The 22,842-nt window shown below is 31.3% G+C and overlaps 1 protein-coding gene across 2 annotated transcripts in view; it reads right to left on the bottom strand.

Annotated features, from left to right (window-relative positions):
* The window catches only part of LOC145270104 (importin-11-like), a 108,605-nt gene that overhangs the window by 13,779 nt on the left and 71,984 nt on the right, over positions 1-22,842 (bottom strand). The window contains exons 16-20 of one of the 2 annotated variants that reach the window (XM_080125709.1): positions 22,589-22,654; positions 20,573-20,737; positions 15,175-15,367; positions 6,630-6,709; positions 451-531 (exon numbers count right to left, since the gene is read on the bottom strand). In XM_080125709.1, the coding sequence (XP_079981835.1) occupies positions 451-531; positions 6,630-6,709; positions 15,175-15,367; positions 20,573-20,737; positions 22,589-22,654 (585 nt within the window). Of the gene's footprint in view, positions 1-450; positions 532-6,629; positions 6,710-15,135; positions 15,368-20,572; positions 20,738-22,588; positions 22,655-22,842 lie in introns of both variants that reach the window. The other variant, XM_080125707.1, reaches the window with a different exon arrangement.

The raw sequence follows: 22,842 nt of genomic DNA on the forward strand, positions 1-22,842 counted from the left end.
ATTCAATTAGTAAAAATTACAAAAAAAAAATGATTGAATAGATCTGATAGAACTATTTTTTTTATAAAAAAAAATTAGCAATTTGTCATTTTCTATTTTGAAATGGTGGATATTAGTTCCTCTAGATTTTAACTCTTCAAAATTAATTCAAGAAACTAATTTATAATTCAATAAATTTATTTTTACTTTTTTTTTTTCTACTCATTTTTTAATAATTTTTGGTATTTTTACTAATTCTAAGCATGTTATCGTGTTTTTACCTAAAATGCATTTATTTGAAATCAAATTATACTGCACAAGTACAGTAAAATTCTAGTATGAATCTTGAGAACCTTGAACCTAATCTTGCCTAGATGTGTTGTATCACAGTTTTTACACATGCATGATAATTTGATGAGATAATTTTGTGCATAGAGATAAAAAAAAAAAAAAGAAAGAAAGAATACTGACCTTTAGAATCATAAGAATACCTTCTGTCCTAAGGTCTGTGATTAAATTGGAAAGTGAAAGAACAAGTTCAGTGGAAAATCTCTGAAATAAAATACAAAAATCATGAAAGATTTTGGTGGTTTGTCGAGATTTTTCTGTATTTTTTATTTTAATGTGTTGGGGAAGGGGGTCTACATTAAAAAACAAAAATAAAGAAAGTCTTTTTGATGTATATACTCGTTAGGAACAGAATAAATCATATTTTAAAAATCATGTAAATTGACCAAATTTTTTTATAGAAAATTATATTTTTTTTATAAATTTTTAGCAATTAATGGCAAATTGTAGCCTTTACAATGCTGAAATAAATACAAAAACATCTTGGAAGTTTGAATCAAGTGATCTTCCTTTATTTATTCAAGACGGCGGAGTAAAAAAATTAGATTTTCATAATAAAAAAACTATTTGATCAATTTACATGATTTTTGGAATATGACATTTTCATTCCATGACAGGTGCACACACCAGACAATTGTTTTCTTTATGTTTGTTTTTTTTTTTGTTTTTTTTTAATGTAGGGGAAATTCTGGAGAAGAACTGAGATTTTTAGGGTTTTTTTTGCTTGTTTCTTTTTAGACTCAAGAATTATGTAGCCAGAGACAAATATTTTACTCATTTTTGTTTTTATTTTTAACTCGCCAGGGGGTACCCGGCGTTGCCCGGGTGTTTGGAGGTGCGTGTGGTTTTGGGTAAATCAAAACACCGGGGGTGGGTGGGGTTAAAATGAAAAAAATATTTTGGTAGGTGAGTATGAGGATTGAACCCGAACCCTTGAAGCAAAGTTGGAAATTAAAGTGTGAAAAAAAAAATGTGCGACGCTAAACACTGGGCTACCGTGACATACAACAGAAACATGTTTGAATTTATTTATTTAAGTATTAAAAACAGGTGGCCGCAATAAAAGTTAACTCTGCTGCTTCTAGTTGACCTAATTAATGAGGTCAAATAGAAGTCACGCAGTTAACTTTTGCTGCGAGGCAGCGTTTGGGTTTGTTTACCCAACTTTGACTGGTTTTTTCCCCAACAGATGTTGGGGAGGGAGAAACCTGCTCCCCATTGTCCAGATTGAATAGCAATTGTCTGATATAAGAGGAGTTTGGCCCCACATTGATCAAAGCTAATTGCTTCTGGACGTTTCCGGCGCGATGCCGAGAACACGTCTGTGAATTTAGTTTCACTTTATTTATACTAAAAAGCAGGACAAACAGGGGACAGAGCGAAGTAGCGCAAATCTCATAAAAGTCGACGTAAATAAATGTAAAGGCGATCCGCGTTCCCAAATTGTAGATATTATTATCTAGGGGCTATATAAACAGTTCTAAGCGATCATAACCCCCCTCCTGGAGCGTGTGTGAAAGAAGCCTTTGCGAGACATACACGAAATGGTCACACACATTTTGATTCTCTGTAATAGTGTTGTTTTTTCAATTTTAAGATAAAAATTCATGAAATTTCTGTCCAATTTTTAGCAGGTGTTTAGTTGATGATGACTCAACAACAGCTGATAATCTGGGTATGTTAGGTTCAAATTCAGTTTGTTCAAGAGAAACATTTCCACTTATGTAGTCATTCCTGTAAGTACCTAATTTCTAGAAAGAATTCCAACTAGAAATATGGAACTAATTCAATGTGAAATCATCCAGAGTTTAAATCCTATATCAGATTTTATAGTAACTTGCAATACAGATGTCATAAAAACTAAGAAATCCTGAACACTTGAACATGTAACACCAAGCAGTTGCCGATTTTGAACATTTTTCAGGAATCATACAAGATGTCAGCCAGGCAACATTTTAATTATTACATTTTCTTGAACATTTTCAGTTTGGAAAATGATAGGACTGAAAATTCACTCAGGTAATTTTTTTTTTACCCAAGGAATCCAAAAATGGTATATTTTCTCAGAAATTAAGCCTATCTATAAAATTTTTTGTTCAATTTTTAGCTGGTGTATACGTCATGCTGGCTTAACGTTTTACGATGCAGATTGACAATCTGGGTGTGACTGGTTTGAATTCAGTTCAATCAAGAGAAACACTTTCATTTATGTGGCCACTCCTGTAAGTGGCGTCTTTTTAGAAAGAATTCTAACTAGAAAAATATCAATGCCAACAATAGAATCATCTGATTCATAGATGTTCATTCGTTGGAATGAACACCCTCGACAAACCCGACAGGCAGCTAAATTCCATCCTCACACTGTAGAGATCCCTAAATGTAAAAGATCCTTCTACTCCAGTAGTTTCTTCCCCAGAACCGCTAGACTTTGGAATTCCATTCCAGGTCCCTGCTTCCCCAACTGTACTGACGTGCAGAAGTTCAAGTGTAACGTGAATCGACATCTTGCTGCCCAAATCCCTACATAGTACCCCAGTAGTTGTTGCCCCTGATAGCAGCCCCTACACCAAAGTGGCAAAGTGCCTTGTTTGGGGTGAAAATGTAATTTAAAAAAAAAAAAAAAAAAAAAAGGGGCTCATCTAATCATTTTGGAGAGATGATGGATGACATGCGCAGAATTGTGAAGCAAGGGTTGCACAATCTACAACCACATGGGAATCGGCATTGTTTGATTCCAGTCGCAAGAAGTTCAGGATGACAGGAAACAATGTCAAGTGGAATACACATACAGTACCTGGTATTCCCAAATAGTAACCCATTTTAGTACTGACCGGGCTGAACGATGCTTAACTTTGGTGATTTAACGGGAACTGGTGTGTCAGTGTGATTATGCTGTATGTATGCGGGTTCATACAAAATGAATAGAGCTGAAGTATTTGGTTTTCGCTCTAAACTTAATGTGAATTGTATCCATACTTAATTTTTAATTAGTTTTGCTATTTTATTTTTTAGACTATGGCAGGTTTTATTTCTAATTTTTTTTTCTTTTCTTTTGCTCCAAAGGGAAATAAATCTTTAATTTCCAAATATCACGAATTACCTCCCTTGTATAAAAAAAAAATGATAGATAAAATAATTTTTGCATTCAAATAATTTTTTTTTCTGAAAGGAATTCATTCAAATTAAATTTTAAAATTCTTAACATTCTGAACAGTTTAAAATTTATGAATCAGAATCAAATCGTGATTTTGTAGTAAGAAGCATATTGATGACAAAAATTAAGAATTAGATCAACTTTAGTTTACATATACAATATATGCATATTATCTATATATATATATATATATATATATATATATATGTGTGGATAGATGTAATATTCTGCTTATTCCTTTTTTAGTTTATAGATTACGCTTTGAAAAATGCCAAATAGAACTTTTGAGTGCTAAACTATTTTAAAAATGGTAAATCTGACAAGCCTGGATAAGAATGACAGTGACCTCCATTTGGTATAGTCTTGTTTTCAAATGTCATTACAATATATGATTATTTTTGTAGTGTTATGAGAAAGGAACTCTATTTCGATGTGCAGCAGTTCTTCACTGAAGAAAGAAGTCAGCAAAACGTTACAAAAAAAAAAAAAAAAAAAAAAAAAAAACATTCGAAAGTAGCAGGACAAAAAAAAAAAAAAAAAAAAACATTCGAAAGTAGCAGGACAAAATAAAAAAAAAAACATTCGAAAGTAGCAGGACAAAAAAAAAAAAAAAAAAACATTCGAAAGTAGCAGGACAAAAAAAAAAAAGAACATTGTCTGCCAAGAGGTGCTGGACTGAAGAAGTAAATTTAAGGTGATCTCTTTATTTTATTATTTGTATTGAACTATGTAGCACAATATTACTTTCTAAGTATTCATTAGTACTTATTAATTTATCTCATTTAGGTCAGCTGTACACTTAAAATACAATGGACACTATTTCATAGGAATGTTTATGAACTCATATCTGCTGTGTTTTATTGATTTTTCTGTTCAAAAATGTAATTTTTTGCACTATCCAGAAAAATATAAGTTTTATCGAAACATTTGATTTTTTTTTTTTTTTTTTTTAAAGGAAGTCACCATTTATCAAGGTCCAAAAGCCACTTGAGGATAAGGGCTAATGTGTATGGTGATCCATGAGACAACAGCGTAGTGATCGTTGGTGAAAATTGGGTAGAATTTGATTAAGGGGACGGCTCAGCAAGAACTTGTTTACATTGAAATTGAAGACAACCATGTTGTAGTCAGCTGGAAAGCAGCCCATCGGAACAGCATTCCACAAGTAATCAGTTCTAGGAAAGAAACTATATTTATGGAATTTGCATTTAGATTTAAGCACCGATAGAGTGAAGGAAATTGTTAAATAGCTAAGCAAGTGTTATTATGAAAACTTACACAGTGAAGAGGTGGGGGGGGGGCATAGATTGAAGCTTGGATGAGCATTTATCATGAAAGTAATGATAAAGCAAAGACAGGCTTGCAACATCTCTTCTTTGGAAAAGAGGTTGCAGGAAGGAGAGGTATCAACTACTAGGTTTCGTAGCCATTTTTCAACTTTGTCGAGGCAGGATAGAGTACTCTGAGCCAGATGTGTCAACAGTACTCCATTTTGTATTTGGCTCTTATACGGGTAGAGAGGAATGATATACCTTATGGAGCAGTAGAATGACGCAAGCAGTTGCAGATTTTTGAGTATTATGGCTGGAATGCCAGTACCAGTTGCTTTGTTGGCATCAACCTCCTTGATGAGTGTGACATCATCACGAACAGATACATGAATGTCACTCAGATTATTTTTTGTTTTGGGAGGAAATTTAGGAGGCAGGTGGCCCTCATCGCATAGAGTTGAGTTTGATGCAAAGTTTTTGATAAAAAGTTTGATTTTTGTCAGATGCTGACGAAATCACCTCAGGCCAAGTGATGATGGTCGGGACAGAGGATGCACATTTGTTGTGAATCTTGGTTGTTATTCACCAAAACTCATGGGAACCAAACCTGTTATTCTACTTTGAACTTGATGGACTGAGCACATGACGCTTGTGTTTTCTATAATCCTTTTGCAATGATTGCTTGCAGTTCTAAACGCAACTTTAGTTTTAAAACATTGTTTTATGTTTAAAGCAATTGAAGTAGTGGTTTCTTTGCGCAATTTTGGCAGCACATTCAGGGGTGTATCATGGCTGACTGTTTGGTTTTAGTTGGAATTTTTTGGAATGTATGTAGCTGTTTATGTCGAGGGTTAACCAATCAGTAAAGTTGGATGTTATAGTGCATGCAGACTTTTTAAACAGAGGATAGGGGTAGTTCCGATATGAACATTCAAAAACTGAGCCGGTCAGCCTTCGATGGAGAAGGATATTTAAGGTTTTATTACACTGTTTTTATTAGATTATGATTAAATATATTTCTTATCCCGTAAAATTCCCAAAGGTCCTGCTAGCATACATATAATTGATTAATTAAGATTAAATATATTGCTAAGAACTAAAAACCAACATATATATTAGTGATGGGATGATTCTAATATTTTTCTCAATGAATATTTATTATTTTATTAATTTAAAATCAATAAATATTTATTACTACAAACAGTGGACGATTCTGTTTTAAACAAAATTAAGTTAAAAATAAAAAAGAAGATAATTAAAGAAATCGTTTTTGGCATCAGAAAAATGGCAAAATTTTTTCTGATTCCAATACCTGCAAAAGTTCCAATTGTTTTGATTCCGATTAATCATCCCAAAGTTAATATATATATAATCTGAGAGATATTAATAAACAAATTACTTTTCAGTACAAGTCCAGAATTTGACCTATTTAAAAAGCAAAAACACAGAAAAATCTTCACGATATACATGCCCATCACGGAATGTAAATGTTAGATTCCAAAATTCATGTCATTGTTTTTTTTAACTAAATGAAAAAAAAAACATTTTAATTTTTTTTTTAATGAAATTTATGGAAAAGCAAACAGAATTCTTTCTCTCTCCAGCATATTTAAATTTCATCATTGGTTACCTCCCTCTTCACAACCTCTTCAGAAAGAGATCAAATTAAGCCCTTTAATTGCTAAAAATTGTAAAAGAAATTTAAATGATTTTCTATAAAAAAAAATAATATTAGATCAATGTTTGTATTTTTTTTTTTAATTAGGTTGAATTGTGGACTTGCACCTACTTGTAAAATTGCTCCAGTGAGGATAACAATACAAGTAGCTGAATATGAAGAGCAACAAAACCTTTTGAGACAAGAAATCCCAACTCACCTGCATGAATTCTTTGGGTCCCAGCAGTACATAAGCCTCAATTATTTTAAGACAGACTTTAAGGTTTTCAGTTCCGAGCTCTTTAATAACAAAGAGAAAAACAATTTATAAACAATCAAAATAAAAAAAAGACACTCTGATATTGAGAATAACGGTTTTCTTAGGTATGACTTTTTTTATTTTTACATTTGAGGATTAAATAACATTTCATATATGAAAGCATTTCCTTTTTTAAAGGATAATAGGATAAGTGATGCTTGAGTTTGGTTTTGCAATATTCAACAGAATCTGTTACAGAATGCTAGTCTGTTGCCAGTTATACTTGTACATAAAGTTGGTACCTATTCGTAAACCTGGGGGGGGGGGTAACTCTTTTTTACCCCATGTAAGGCATATTGCCACTTGGATGTAAGGGCTACTATTTTGGATCATGTCTAACAGGGGACTATCAGGAATGGAACAGCGAGGTATGTTCACATTACATTTAAACTTCTGCATGTTAGTACAGTCAGAGAAACAAGAAACAGCGAGAGAATTATATATAAAGTCTAGCAGTCAGAGAGAATAAACTACTAAAGTAGGAGGCTTTTTGGCATCTAAGGACATCAACAGTGAAGGGGTAAGATTTGGTTGTTTGTCGAAGGCACGAGTGCTATGAGTTAATCAGAGCACATTCCATTAAAGTATTTGTAAAACAAGCACAGAGATGCAACATGGCAGTGATTAGACAGAGGTTGGACCTTGACCAATAGTGTGATTCTTTTCTTTTTTTTTTTCGCATAACAGAAAGAGACTAGTGATAGATGCACCAGCCCGGATGTAGCAACAATAGTCCATGCATGGACAAATGGTGGCTTTGTAGAGATATAGGATACTCTAAGGTGTAAGCTGCCTTGGCAATGTCCTCAGTGTATTTGTTCAAATTCATGTTGCCTATGAATGAAAAGCCAGGAGTTTGAACAATGATCTCTTAGGTAGAATGTTATATGCCATGGCAATTGGTTATGAAGGATTTTGTAATTATTAAAGGAAATATTTTGTGTCTTATTTATAGGACAGTGGGACTTAATGAGTTAAAAAAGGTAATATGGTGTTATGTTGTTGTTGTGTTATGGGCTAAGGGTAGAATGGCAATGTTCCTGATTCAATTTTTGGCAACATCAGGTCTTTCCTGGAGTTTAAACGAGGATGTAGTCCGTAGAGTAAACGATACTCAGACGAGTTTCAAAACATCCGACTTCAGCTAAAATTATAAAACAACAGTTTTATTGAGGAAATTAAACAAATCTGGCTCTCATCCAGAATTCTTTCGATAAAAAAAAAGATAAATCTGTATAATGACAAAACAAAAGTATCCGATTCCAAAACCGGTAAATTATAGTTATATTTTAAAATAACTAAAGTTATATGAATAAAATAAACATATAAAAATAATATTTCATAAGCACCCAAGGAATGATTGTCTCACCTGTCATTTTGAAAAAAAAAAAAAAATCTCAAGGAACTCAACAACAATTCATATTTACTATATTTATATAAGAATGTCTACAAATTCTCACTAATTGCTAAAAACATAATTTTCTTTATAAAAATAAAACTGATTAATTTATATGATTTTTGGAATATGATATTTTTGTTTCCTCACCGGCACCGTATAGATTTTTTTTTTTTTTTAATATGGTGGAAATACTAGACAAAAAACAAAAATCTTAAAAAGCATTTGTTATTTAGAAAGAAAATAAGTTAACCTTAACAATGGCCAAATCATAAATAGAAATATTTATAATCTTGTCATATTTATAAGATAAATAATGTCATCTGTTGAAATTATAGGGACTTATGAAGAGAAATTCAGTATGAGAGAAAATATTAATCATTTAAACTATTGAAACATCTTAAAATTTCCATCAAATATTTAAATGAATAAATTATTTAAAAAAAAAAAATGAAGTCAGGATAAAATATACATCAATTTAAAATCACATTTGATGAGGGTTTAGTCTTGAGATATTTTTAATAAAATAATTAAATATTTATAAATTTATAAATAAAATCACATTTGATGAAATTATTCAATTGAAATCCAGTAATTAAAATCATGATTAAAATATAAAAAAAAAAAACAATTTTGTCAAGACATGAAATCATACAAATAATTAAAATCATGTTTGATGAAGAGTTATTGTGAAAGTTATTTATATAAAAAAATCAATTATGAAAAAAAAGAGAGAGGGGTCACTGAAATGTTCTGGACTTAAAAAATTAATACAGATTGTGAAATTAAAATTATAATCTAAAAGTAAATGCAATTTAAAAAATTTGAAAGAAAAGTTGGTAATCTGCTAATTTTTTTAATTAAAATATATTAAAATATTATGAAAATGAAAAACAAGCCAAGGTATCATTAAATCCTTAGTTCTTGTTCAGAATCCCCTTTATATTAAAAAAGCACACAAAACTATTTTACCATTTCACATGATTTTTTTTTAATTATTTTGGTCATAGGTATGTACATTATACAGATTTCTTTATTTTTGTTTTTAAAAATAAGGGGAATTTTGAACAAGAACCTAAATTCACTTTAAGAAAAATTATGAAAACAAGTGTAATAAGAAAAAAAATATCAAAATTTTCAAAATTACAAGTTTGTTTTGAATTTCTAATATCCTCGCTTCATAGATGAAAACGAATTGTTCTTTGCAAAGAAAACGAAATAAATCATACTTAGGTATACAATTCGAATTTGAGAATAGCCACACTTAACTCTTTAATATTTTACATTGCATTTTTTTTTTTTATTAAAAAGAAAAAAAAGGAAAAATACAGATCGATTAGAAAAAAAAAAACGGCAACTGAAAAATGTATTAAACCTAAACTATTGAAGATACAGAAACGCACACTGTAAAGTTTTGCAGAGAAATTCTTCACATTTGACAAAATTGATTTACACGAAACAGATTTTATTGAAATTAGAATAAACTTTTGAGGAAAGAATCTTTCGGATGTGGATTTCATTGTTGACCCAACTTCCATCATTCATGTAAAAATAGAAACTAACATCTAAACTCATGGAATAAATAACTGAGTAATATTTTCTACCTAGAAAAACCAAAAGGATTGTTCATTCGGCACAACATCTTTTAGAAAAAAGTTAATATTTAAAGTTACAACTCGTATAATAAACTCTTAATTAGGTAAAAAAAAATAAGTCTTAAACGTTTGCCATAACATTTTAGCAGACCAGAATAGCATTAAATAAAATAATTTAGATAAGAAAATATAAAAAATGTTCAATTAGTAAATACTGGAATTTAATGATAATGATGATCAAAATTTTATAAAATCTTACACTAAAACGTAAGTCTGAGTTGGTGGTAGAGAATGCCAGGTTGTGACGTAAATTCAGCTCTGCTAGTAAACAATTTAAATTTTTTTTTAATTACGATTTCTTGTCCAGAAACCCCTTATATTAAAAAACAAAACTATAGAAAAACTTGTATGATGTATTTATCCGTGACAAAACAAAAATATATTTTAAAGAATCATGTAAATTAATTGAGTAGTTTTATTTTTAAAAAGCAAATCATTTTTAAGCAATTAATGAGAGTTCTAGGCATTAAACATAAATCTTGCAACTATAAATTATTGTTGAGTTATCTATAATTGTTTCTTGAGATTTTTTTTTTAAATGGTGAGCAGGCAATGACATCTCCCATAATCATAAACTTTGATTTTCTTTTTTAAAAATAAAACTACTTGATCAATTTTTCTGTGATTTTTGGAACATGATATTTTCATTATCAGTACATACATCATACAAATTTATCTGTAGTTTTGTTTTTTAATATAGGAGAAATTCCGGACAGGAACCAATTTTTTTTTTAAGTTATGTTAATTTGACAAAATATCTCCCTTTATTGGAGCTTGGTTAACCATTATCTAGCAGAGAGTTCATTACACAAGTATATACATCAGGAAGTAGTATTTTTTTATGGAAATTGCTCAAGACGAAGCATGAAGCCACTTAATGTAAGGAGCTAACAAGAACAAAACATGATTATTGAAAAGCCAAGAGATGGCTATTGATCTTTGTCTTGAAAAGACCAAGGCTGTAGGTAGAAGGAAAACGGTGAGCAGAAAGAGTTCCACAACCTTGCAGTCTTTGGAAAGAAGCTACTGGAACAGGAAGTTTTATTACTATGAGGTATTAAAACAGTTTGACTAACTTGAAGGATTTTCTCCATAAAACTCTACAGTGTGTGCATCAGTATTTTGAATAAGCTTTGGTCTAATCATTTTTCAAGAAAACTTTCTTCTGCTCGCTACATTCAAGGCTGTCTTAAATGTCAGTGAGATTGGCTATCTGGCAATCGGCACTCATCTCTCAGGTTAGAATATAACAAGGCTGCAGCTTTTCAATACTTGTAAACGTTTTGATGCCATGAACATTTTTATAATAGTATAAAATATAAAAAGATAAGTAATAGATGTTGATGGATAAAAAAAAAACTTTAATAGCCAATAAAAGCCAGGATTCATTTTGATTTCGTAAAATATCTCTGCGGAAGATCTTTAAAGGAGCAACATAAAAATTTAAAAAGAATTAGCATTAGCAGCAAATATAATTTTGGTGAAATTCTTAAAATGGTTATAAAAGATTCAGAGAAACAAAACAACTTCCTTCTCTTCATCCAAGGAAGATAATCTCTATTATATAAAAGTCACTTTGTATGTGGAAATTCCTTCCTTATAAGTTCCAAAACAGCTGAGCCTATCTTTTGCAAATTTCACACAAAGCTAATTTATATGTCTGGCAGTGTTCTTAGATATGTTTGGCATAGAAATTCATCCGATAAGTATTGAAAAAAATCCATCTCAAAATAGCTTTTCTCTCTTACAGATAAAAGGAATCATTTTTACAGAGGAATATTTTATGTTACACCAGCAAGGGACATAATAAAATTTCAGCAAATCATTTCTTCTTAAAAAAAAAGTTATTAATCGGAAGATATAGCTGGTAGAGCATTTGACTACAGATTGAATGATACCCTGTTCAAGCCCACGTGTACCTCACCATTTTATTATAATTTTTTCTTATTACGGAGTTCAATTTACGATAAAAGAGGTACCATTTAAAACTGCTGCAAATCATTTCTTTGTTTCCATATTTTTAAATGAATTTTCCAGAGCATTCATCGTCAAGCCCAAAAATCAGCTGACGTGATATTGTATACAAACACACACAGAATATGATGAATGACATTATCATTTTGTAAATTTATTTTGCGAATTAGTCTACCAGGAAAATTATTCCTCGTAATAAATAATAATCAAGAGAGGATTGATTCTATAATAATATATATGCAATCTACATAAATTATCATGTTTAAACGTGGATCAGGGTCAACAGTGAATATAATCTCAAACATCTTTAAATAGTAGTGCATATTCAGGTTGCCTTGAACTGGTGGAAATCAATACGTTGTGAAGAGTTCAAAACTGACATACATAGAAACACATACTGAGAGCCGGATAGAAAAGATGAACACATTTTAAAATGTAACTAATAAAAATAGCGAGCAGTAGATGGTCTCAGTTTCTGCCAGAATAATGGACCTGAAGAAATAAACAGGTAATTTGAATACAAACATCTTCGTAGGAATATTGGCAATTAATATTTCCGTGAGACAATTCAGAAAGAATCACTACAGCAGAACAAATCCACAACTCAACCAAGTATATCTTAGTTCTTCATCTCATAAGATTATTGTGTCAAAGCTCAGCAAAAGTCGATATACATCAATAGAAAAGTGAAAGCATAACTCAAGGCCTTAAAATCAATACCCAGAAGATACTTTTAAAATCGATACCCAGAGGATAATTTTAAAATCGATACCCAGAGGATAATTTTAAAATCGATACCCAGAGGATAATTTTTAAATCGATACCCAGAGGATAATTTTTAAATCGATACCCAGAGGATAATTTTAAAATCGATACCCAGAGGATAATTTTAAAATCGATACCCAGAGGATAATTTTAAAATCGATACCCAGAGGATAATTTTAAAATCGATACCCAGAGGATAATTTTAAAATCTTCTGTTTGATAAACTTTACATCTCAAAGTTTTAAATGCTATTTACATTTCCCGTCAAATGGCTAGGAGCAAGATGTAATATGTTTTGATTCTGCATTTAATCTTTCCTTGATGGCAGATGAAGTCCTGGACTGAAGCAAATTTTACAATACAGAATGCCCTTTTTTGGCAGAAGTGTATTCTCTTCACATAAAAAAAAAAAATTTGTGTCTAATTCTGCCCTCATGTGGAAGCAAGAAAATAGAAACAAAATTTGTCATGTAAAAAAAAATTATGTATGCTCCGATCTCTGAATCTTTTATGAACATTGTCAAAGTTTTGTCAAATATAAAAAAAAAAAAATTAAAAAAGAGGAAAAAAATTTTAAAATACTTTTTATTAGATAAATAGGTAATAAAAACCAGGCTTCATTGTTTAATAAATTTTCCAAGATCCTTCGACTAACTTTAATCAGGGTGTGGAATAAGGCAGGAGGAGGTGCTCCTTTTTTGAGCTGCCTTGAACCAGTCCTAGGGCAGCGAGAGAGAACGATTTATGACCATCAAAAAATTTGTCTTATACTCCATTAAAAAGGATGTGTTTGCCAGCATCAACAATTTATGAAAATGCAGTGAAGAAATGTTATCCTTTCTAAAATTTAGAACACAGGATGTCCTTTGTTTTTTGTTTTTACCAAGCATTCGATTTTTTAGATGCAATGATTCCTCTTTGTATAGAATTAATGATTTATGTCTAATACAACCAATTTACTCCGCAGTTCAGACATAGCTGGAGCAAACAAGTTTTTGAAGGTTTTAGACACAGCATGAGTTCAAGACACAGAACAAGCACTGCTTCGAAAGGAGAATGTGACTATCAACATCTAATATCTTGTGTCATGCCAGGAGGATAAGATTCCATCTCGGGATATCTCCACACCTTGAAGTACGATAGTATCACAAGAAGGGTTTGTTGTTATTCGGTTCAGTTATAGAATAACAGCCAATGGATACAGATGTTGTGCAAGTATTGTGAGAGTTCAATATCAATCAAGAGGCATGTCTATCAATCAAATGGCCTTCTCTAAGTTTGCAAAAAAGTAGCCAATAAAGATGGTTGATCATTAGAAGTTGGAAATCTTTGACAATGACCGACTCCACCCTCATCCTACATTATTGGCAAGCTAACCAGGCCACGACTGCTGTTCTCTGCGAACCCCTCAACCTGGAGCCTATCAGTGAGCTGCCAAGGATATTTGTATTATTTAGATTCATCGCACTACTGTTTTCATCTGGAATGTCATTTTCACAATATTTCGGTCAACATTACCTCCAATCTCCTTCAGGGGTATCTTGTCGAACTTAGGAATTTGGACAAAATTTCCATCAACCGTAACTAGATGGAAATAGAATTGCGAATTATTTAGGACCTCTATCCAATCATGGCTGACGAAACGAGAGCATGCTACTCCTGTAAATTCCGTTCAAAATTCCATTCAAATTTGTGAGTTCGACCAGATACACCTAAAGAAGGTTGGAGGTTACATCAACTGAAACATTGTGAAAATGACATTCAAGATGAGAACAGTAGTCAGACGAATTCAAATAATACAAATAACTAATCTTCATCTCAAAACTTCAGAAATTCTGAGAATATATACTATCAGAGAGAAATTGGCTAGGCTCTCTAACTCACAAGTGATCTTTGATAGAATAATGATTAACAATTTCTTGTAAGCTCAATCATTTTTGCTGTTACTTAATTTTTCTGGTTCTCAAATTACTCCTGATCAAAATTAGCTGATCTTTAATAATTTACTAAAACTGAAACACTGTCTTTATTAGCAATTTAAGTAATAAAAAAAATTTTTTTTTTTAGGCTTCCTTTTTTTTTTCTTTTTTTTTTTTTACAACAAAAATATATTACTTTTTGTGGGAAGGAGACTCCCACAAAAAGTGTAACTAAAGATAATTTTTGTTCCGAGAATCATTGTCTCCCCATTTTTCTGCTGTACAATAATTATTAATGTCCAAACAAAGTTTTTGATCCATGCAGATCACAAGACATTTTTTGGTTTGAAAATATAGAGTTTGTTATAAATTTTTTAACAATTAAATCTTATTGATAATTGACTGATTTAGCTGCTATTTGAGACAATTTCAAACCCTTGTTAAGGAAAATATTGTACAAGAAAATGGAAAAAAAATGAAATCAAATAAACAAAGCAGCCAGAGTAGGCCATTGATGCCAATTTGATAAAATAAATAAATAAATGGAGAAGACAATATTAAAAAGGTTCTGGTTGTTGATCCTTTTTATATAAAAAAAAAAATTAAAAACTAAAAAAAAAAAAAAAAAAAAAAAAAAAAAAATGGATCAGCGCCATACCAAATATTGTCTTTCCTAATCACCAACATCTAAGACATACCTAACATTTTTTTCCCAGTCACTGACACCTGGGACATACCTAATAATGCTGGCATAGCAGTGAACAATTCAAGAAGGTCAGGAGTGATAACGGGTGAATTGTGGAGGGTCTCGAGCCATAGGTCAAGACCATCTTCTTTCAAATAAACATGAAATGGCTGAGTTACATCAGTGCTAAGGCGAATCACAGGAATCAAGAAATTATACAGCGTGTTGCAGTTTGTGCCTAGACCCTAAAAAAACAGAAAAAAAAACAAATTCAATATAAAGTTATTTTTGTTAAGATTTTCAAAGTCAGAACCAAATAACAACGTACCTAGCATATATCGATAATGGATTATTACTAACCAATCTTCTTTCTACAATGTTCTTTGCAAGAAAATAACATTTATTCAGTAAGGTGCCATTGAAAAAAAAATGTTCAGTATTTATCTATTGGTGCAAATCTTATCAAATTACATTAATTTTAAAAGTTTTTCATTAAAATAATCAAGTTATTGTATAAACTTTTTTTGTTTAATTTTTAAAAGAAACATTTCATGAAAATATATTTTGTGCACATTAAAATACAAGTAAAATACACATTTCATAAACTGTAAAACTTGTATAAACTTTTTTTGTTTAATTTTTAAAAGAAACATTTCATGAAAAGATATTTTGTGCACATTAAAATACAAGTAAAATACACATTTCATAAACTGTAAAACTTGTATAAACAAAATTTTTGTTTAATTTTTAAAAGAAACATTTCATGAAAAGATATTTTGTGCACATTAAAATACAAGTAAAATACACATTTCATAAACTGTAAAGTTAGTGTTCTAATGATGGTCATTAAAAACATTCCAGATTTTATTTAAAAAAAAAAAAAAAAAAAAAGGCTATTATAAAAAGGGCAATGGTCGGTGTGTATGTCCAGATAAAAGTAAAAAACTACAAAACAAAGAACCACAAAGTCGATATGCCAGCATGTAAAACAAACATTAAACTAAATGTAAGTTTCACTCAAACATTTCTTATATATTTAAAGGTAAAACAAAAAACATTTTGCATGAAAATAAATAAATAAAAATAATCACTGAACAGTAAAAGCCAGGTTGTAATGGTGGTCATTAAAATTATGTCTGAATTTTTTTAGATGAGGATTGATAATTTGGATTCTTTGGATTATTCTATTATTATTCTCACCTTAAGCATTATTCTCACAATGTTTTAGTTGATGTAACCTCCGACCTTCTTTAGGTGTATCTTGTTGAACTTGGGAATCTTTCTGGTATACTCAGGAATCTGCATGGAATTTCAACTGGAATACTTTATTTCATCTTTGCGTGGGGATAACATGTTCTCATGCCGTTAGTCCTAAATAATTTGCAGTTTTATCTTGATCCACTGCTTCATAGGCGACACTAAAGTACTTGGTAAAACTCAGTTGTAAATTACACCCTTCTGGCTCAAAATACAATTGCGAAGGAGTTAGGACTTCTATGCAATCATGGCTGACAAATCAACGAGAGCATGTTAATACCATGAATTAAATAAAGAGTTCCATTCGAAATTCCATGTAGATTCCAAAGTTTGACAAAAATATTTTAGAATTCAGCACGATGCATCTGAAGAAGGTCAGGGGTTACATTGACCAGAAAGGTTGTGCGAATGATACTGGAGATGAAAATGGTAATCCTAAAAATCAAAATACAAAAAAAAAGAAATTTATTGAAAAAATCATGAAGCTAGTCAATCAAATCAATTGCAGATAGCTGCAATTTCATTTTCAATCAAAAGACTTCATCAGATTTAGTTTAAAATTTAAAATCAATTTTAATGAGTAATAGATACCAGAAGATAATGGATGGGCAAAAAAAAAAAAAAAAAAAAACTTGAAGAAAAAAGGCAAAAGGGCTAGTGTTATATTAAACATTTATATAAGAATTGGTATTAAAGTTCTTGAAAGCATGTCAAGAATTTAAAAAAAAAACATTTAAAAAGGTTAAAAATCTAAATTATTTTATTAAAAGAAAAATGTGATTCAATTTCTTTTTTTTCTGGTACTTGTACAGTTTAATCAGGACATTAAAAAAATGAAAATTTCAAAAATGTTATATTGTACATATCTATTATGGAACGAAGTTCTCCAAAAAAAAAATTTCACTTAATTTCATCAAGTATTTTTTTTTTTTTTTTTTTACAGCGAAAAAACAATTTGCTATGATACCGAGCAAAAAGTTCGATTTTTAGGAAGAAAAGCTAGTAATAAAGATTGGAAGGGAGTCTCTGCGCTTTAACTGGAGTTATCTCCCTGTGGCATGTTAAAAATTTCCATAATGGCTGACTTCAACGCGCTCTCATAAAAACGTGTTTTTCCTCTATAAAAAAAAAAAATAATACTCGATCAAATTAAATGAAATTTTTTTTTTGAGATCTTCAGTCCAAAACAGATACGTACAATATAACCTTTTTTCTATATTTTAATTTTTTAATGTGTTGATTGAACTGTACAAGTACCTTTTTTCTTTTTTAAAGTTGAAATATTTCTGATATATTTCAGGCTGTAACACGTCCATCTTCAGAGAGTAAAAGAGTTTTATTGCCTTTTTTTTTCTTTGCAAATAAAATCCTTGTGTTGTTAAGTCCAAGACATGTGTAAGGAACTCTCTAGTGAGCTTTTTAGCATGAGTTCACTTAAAGGTATAAGAATTAGCATTAAAGTTCTTGGAAGCATATCAACATAAACATTTATAGAAAATTAAACATATTTGTGACTGGTTGGATCACACTGTAACTATTTATTCGACGGATTTAATTTGAATATTCATAAATTGACATTTCTCCAATTTCTTCCTGCTTAACTAAAAATAGAACGTCTTTTCACATCTATATTATGAATGACTAGCAAGGATACCAGACGTTGACCGTGATTGAAGAAGGATCACCAAATGTTCCACCTTCCCATCAAAATCATTTATGATGTGTAATGAACACATTATGTAAATTGACTGAAAAAAAAGAGTCACTCTTTCTACAAATATTCAGATTAAAAACTACTAGAAAGTGAATTAACACACAGTGAAAGTAGACAACAGAAATGCAAAGCATGAGATATGGATGACTTGTTCCGTTAATTAAAATTTGTACTCAGAGAAGAGACAAGTGTCAAGATAATTAAAAAAAAATTAAAAATTTAAAAAATGGGGACCAATATCACGGACAGATGAATAATGTGTACAGAAATATGTTGGCAAGTTGAAATGCAAAATGTTCATTTTAACTTGTCAACATTTTTATTTCTTTCTATGCATCGGTAGGGAACATGGCTGGAGAGCTAAATGTTTTGGTTTTGATTCTAGCTGATGGTACCCAAGTCACTTTTTTCTTTTTTTTACTCACCTTCACCCCAAATAAGGCATTTATACGGAAGAGGCTACTAATTGAGACCATGCCTATGAAAGATTAACAAGATGTTGGTTTATGTTACATTTGAACTTCTACATATCAGTACAGTCAGGAAAGCAGGAAGGGAATTCCAAAGTCTAGCTATTCAAGGGAAAAAGCTATTAGAGTAAAAAGCTTTCCAGCATTTAGAAACCTCAAGAGCGAAGGGGTGTAATCTTGTTGCTGTTGTCGGAGATATGTACATCGAAGGAGCACAAGTGCTAGGAGTTCATCAGAGCACATTTCATTAAAATACTTGTAAAACAGGCACAAAGATGCAACATTGCAGCGACAGGACAGGGGTGGGAGCCTAGTTGACAAATTGGGACCTATTAGATTGGAGATCCTTTTTTATTTAGAGGAGAGACTATTTGTAGATGTACAAGCCCACATGTGGCAACAATACTCCATGCATGGGTGAATGGTGGCCTTATATAAGGTACAGGATACTCTCAGATGTTAGTTTTCTAGCAAGATAGAGGTAAACCCACTTTCCTTGCAGCAGCCTTTGCAATGTCCTCAATGTATTTGTTCCAGTTCATATTTCCTGTGAATGTTAAGCTTAGGAGTTTGAATGAAGAATTCTCAGGTAGGAAGTTATTTGTCATGGATGTCGGTGGTTGGAGAGGCTTCTTGTAATTCTTAAAGGAGAGCAGCTTAGTCTTATTAACATTAAATGTTTACCCTCAATTTATGTCCCATTCCACTAGGGTTTGGAGGTCATTTTCTAAGGATTCTGCCATGGACATAGATTTGTGTACATCCGTTCTTTCCTCATGCGCTACTTTATATTAAGTATTGAATATAATATTCAATAGAGAATTGGCTCTGTAATTATGAATACGGAATCTGCATAAATTAAAATATATTTAAGCGTATTTTACAACCTGGCAAGTCCCCTACCTAGTTTAACATAAAATGATCAACCCACTTTACAATGTTTAAACGCTAACAGTTTTAGTTCAATCTTACATGCAACGTGTTCTTTCTTTTAGAAATGTGTGCACCTGACCAAACAGTTATTGGTAGAGTTATTTTAATTTTTTTTTATTTTACTTTTTAAACCCTAAATAAGGCATATTACCACTTAGACCTAAGGGGCTATTATTTCGGGATCATGTCTAACAGGAAACTGCGGGGAGTTGAGCAGCAACATGTCTGTTCACATCGCATTTAAACTTCTCCATGTTAGCACAGTCAGGGAAACAGGAAACCAAAAGAGTATTCCAAAGTTTAGCATTCCAAGGGAAGAAGGCCTTCATGCATCTAGGCACTGCAACAGTGAGAGGGTGGGATTTTGCTGCTTGTTGGATTAGTTGGAAGTATGTATAGTAGAACCCCGGAATACGGTGGCCCAATGTTTTTCTGGCCCCTTGTTAAGGTATTTGCCCCGCCTTACAATGTTATTTATAATGTTATTTGATTATATACATGTGTATTATATACTGTACTGTATTTTGTTACTAATTTTTAATATGTACTGTATAAAATTTTGCTTAGGCCACGCAATACAGCGATTTTACCTTATGATCCCAACCCTGGAACAAATTAATGCCATATCCCAGGGTTCTACTGTACATTGAGGAGGCACAAGCTCTACGAGTTCATCAGACCACATTCCATTAAAGTACTTGTAAAACAGGAACAAGGATGTAACATTGCGGTGATGGGACAGAGGTTGAAACCTGGTCGATAATGCAGGACCTATTAAATTTAAGACACCTTCTTGGATCTTGTCTTAGAATTACGAGACTTTGGAGGGTAGGGAGCATTCGGGTTATATTTACAATGATGAAAAAAAATATTTTCATTACTAACTTTTCAACATGATCTCTCCCCTTAAACACATGCTTTATCTCAAAAAAAAAAAAACAATCTTATTATGTCCTTGAAATACTATCCAATTAGACAATGGCCCAGAAATAGGTGATTATTTTATGTTAGATTTATATGTGATGCTGATTCAAATACAGCTTCTTCCAAAAATACAAAAAAATAAAAAGTCAAACCTTGACCAGTCGAATAAGAGTTGTAAGAATCGCACATCGCAACATGTTGTGGTCCGAAGCATGTTCCCACAAGAGTGGCAAGTAGAGAATCAGCTGGTCAGCGTATGGACGGATCTGGCAACCGACACGTTCAATCACAAATGATATCACATACAGAACATGCATCTGAAATAAAAATTAAAAAACTTTTTTGTTTTTCATTACTGAATTCATGAAACGGTATAAAACAATATTTTGTTTTTTCCCCCCATTGCCTAACTAAAAATTTCAACAACTATATTTTGCTAACCAATTTATACACATTACGGTACTTTTCAGATTAAAAAAAAGAAAAAGTTGTGGTTCTTGTGAAGAATTATCATTTCTTTTAAATAAGAAAGAAAAAAAAAAAGAAAAACTCTGTATAATGTATGGACCAATGACAAAACAAAAATTTCATTTCCAAAAAGTCACGTAAATTAATCAAGCAGTTTTATTTTTATAAAGAAAATCATTTTAAAGCAATTAATGGGAATTTGTAAGCATTACAACATTAATCTAGTATGAAGTGTTGTTGACTTATCTCCCTTTGTTTCTTGAGATGGTATTCAAAATGGCAGATGAGACCTTCACTTCACAGATACTAATAAAATTTGATTTTCTTGTATAAAAATAAAACTTGATCAATTTACATGATTTTTAGAATATATTTCATCACAAGTACATACAAATTTTTCTTTACTTTTGTTTTCTTAATATAGGCTTTTAATGATCATGAGGCCATTCACCCACAGCTTAACATCAACTTTTTTTCTGGAGAGAGGGTCACGTTGCTGTCATGATACCATCCTCCCAAGCATTATTTCCTTTTTTTTGTAAGAATTATAATGTAATATCTGTGTGGTCATGTTACTATCTTCTCAGGAATTAACAACACATTCTTTTTTTGGGAGACGGAAGTTGTGTAGTGTCCATTTTGTTATATTTTAACCACCCTACCAGGGCATTATCTCCTCCTTTTTGGCAGTTATAATATAGTTTTCAAACGATCCAATGTATTAATTTGAAAAAAACTGAGTCATTAATAAAGATTTTCCAGAATGTACTTCAAATTAGTGGGGCCCCCGTCATTACCATCACTTTCTTTGGGAGAGAAGGGAGGCGAGTAGTGTAGTCTCTGTTTTTGTATTGAGACCATCCTCCCAGGCATTTTCTCTTCTTTTTATTAAGGATAATATGCTATTTTGTGCTCAGGAAACAATCATCCCAGGAAATAGGGGGGGGGGGGTCCTCGTAGTGATGAGTTCATTTTGTTGGCATAAACCAGCTTCACACGCATCATCTTTTTGGTAGTTGTTATAATGTAGTATCTTTTGTGGTCATGAGATCATCTTCCCTGGTGGCAAATAAATTGTCATTATCAATATCATTTCTCTGCTAGTCTATAATATAAAGGATAGTTGTTTGCACGTATATTTGTATGTCTGTCTAAAAATCTAAAACAAAACCCACAAAGTATTTTCATGATCAGCGTTGCCACAAATGAATAATATCTAAGATTTATAGATAAATTATTCATTTTTTGGCAGAGATTTTGTCAGCGGAAAAAAAGGTGATGTGATTTTTCAATTAGATTATATACTAATTAAACAGAACTGATTTTTTTTATTATGGAGTTCAATCCCTTATGCTAACATTTCTCGAGGGGTCTATAAATAGTTGTTCCTGTATACATTCAGATTGAGGAATAGGCTGGGCAAAGAAAAAGGGGATGCGAAAGGGGAAAGTCAGGGGAGGAGGAATATAAGAAATATAGAGAAATGGAAAGAAAGTTTTAAAAATGTTACACTTTTGTCCTGGGTAACACCAGGTTGCCCTGCTAGTGGTTATATAATGGGCACATTCTCAAATTCTATCAGTAAAGGGAGTTAAATGTCACAGTTTAATCGTAACATATTTTGACATGCACCTCTCATACAATCCACTCTTCTATTAAAATAAAAAAAGAATGGAATGAAAAGTAAAGCTACAACTGACCTTAGTATCACATTCCTTGACTTCCCTCAGCAGTTGGAATAGAAGGCTAAAAGAGGGGCTTAGATACTGAAAAAGGAAAAAACAAATTTACTTGAAATTTAAAAATGTTTAGGTAAGGATATGTAAAAAAGGTTCTAATTGAAAATTTTACACACAAGGTTAAAATTAAGCAAAGAACAGAAAATTTCATTGAAAAATCAAAGTTTAAAATTAGAACTACATTTTATGCTTTTGAATTTTTTAAATGAGGATTG

This window comes from Euprymna scolopes, chromosome 4 (assembly GCF_053919585.1).
Source record: "Euprymna scolopes isolate OS-2025 chromosome 4, ASM5391958v1, whole genome shotgun sequence".
In the NCBI taxonomy this organism is placed as follows: Eukaryota; Metazoa; Mollusca; class Cephalopoda; order Sepiida; family Sepiolidae; genus Euprymna; species Euprymna scolopes.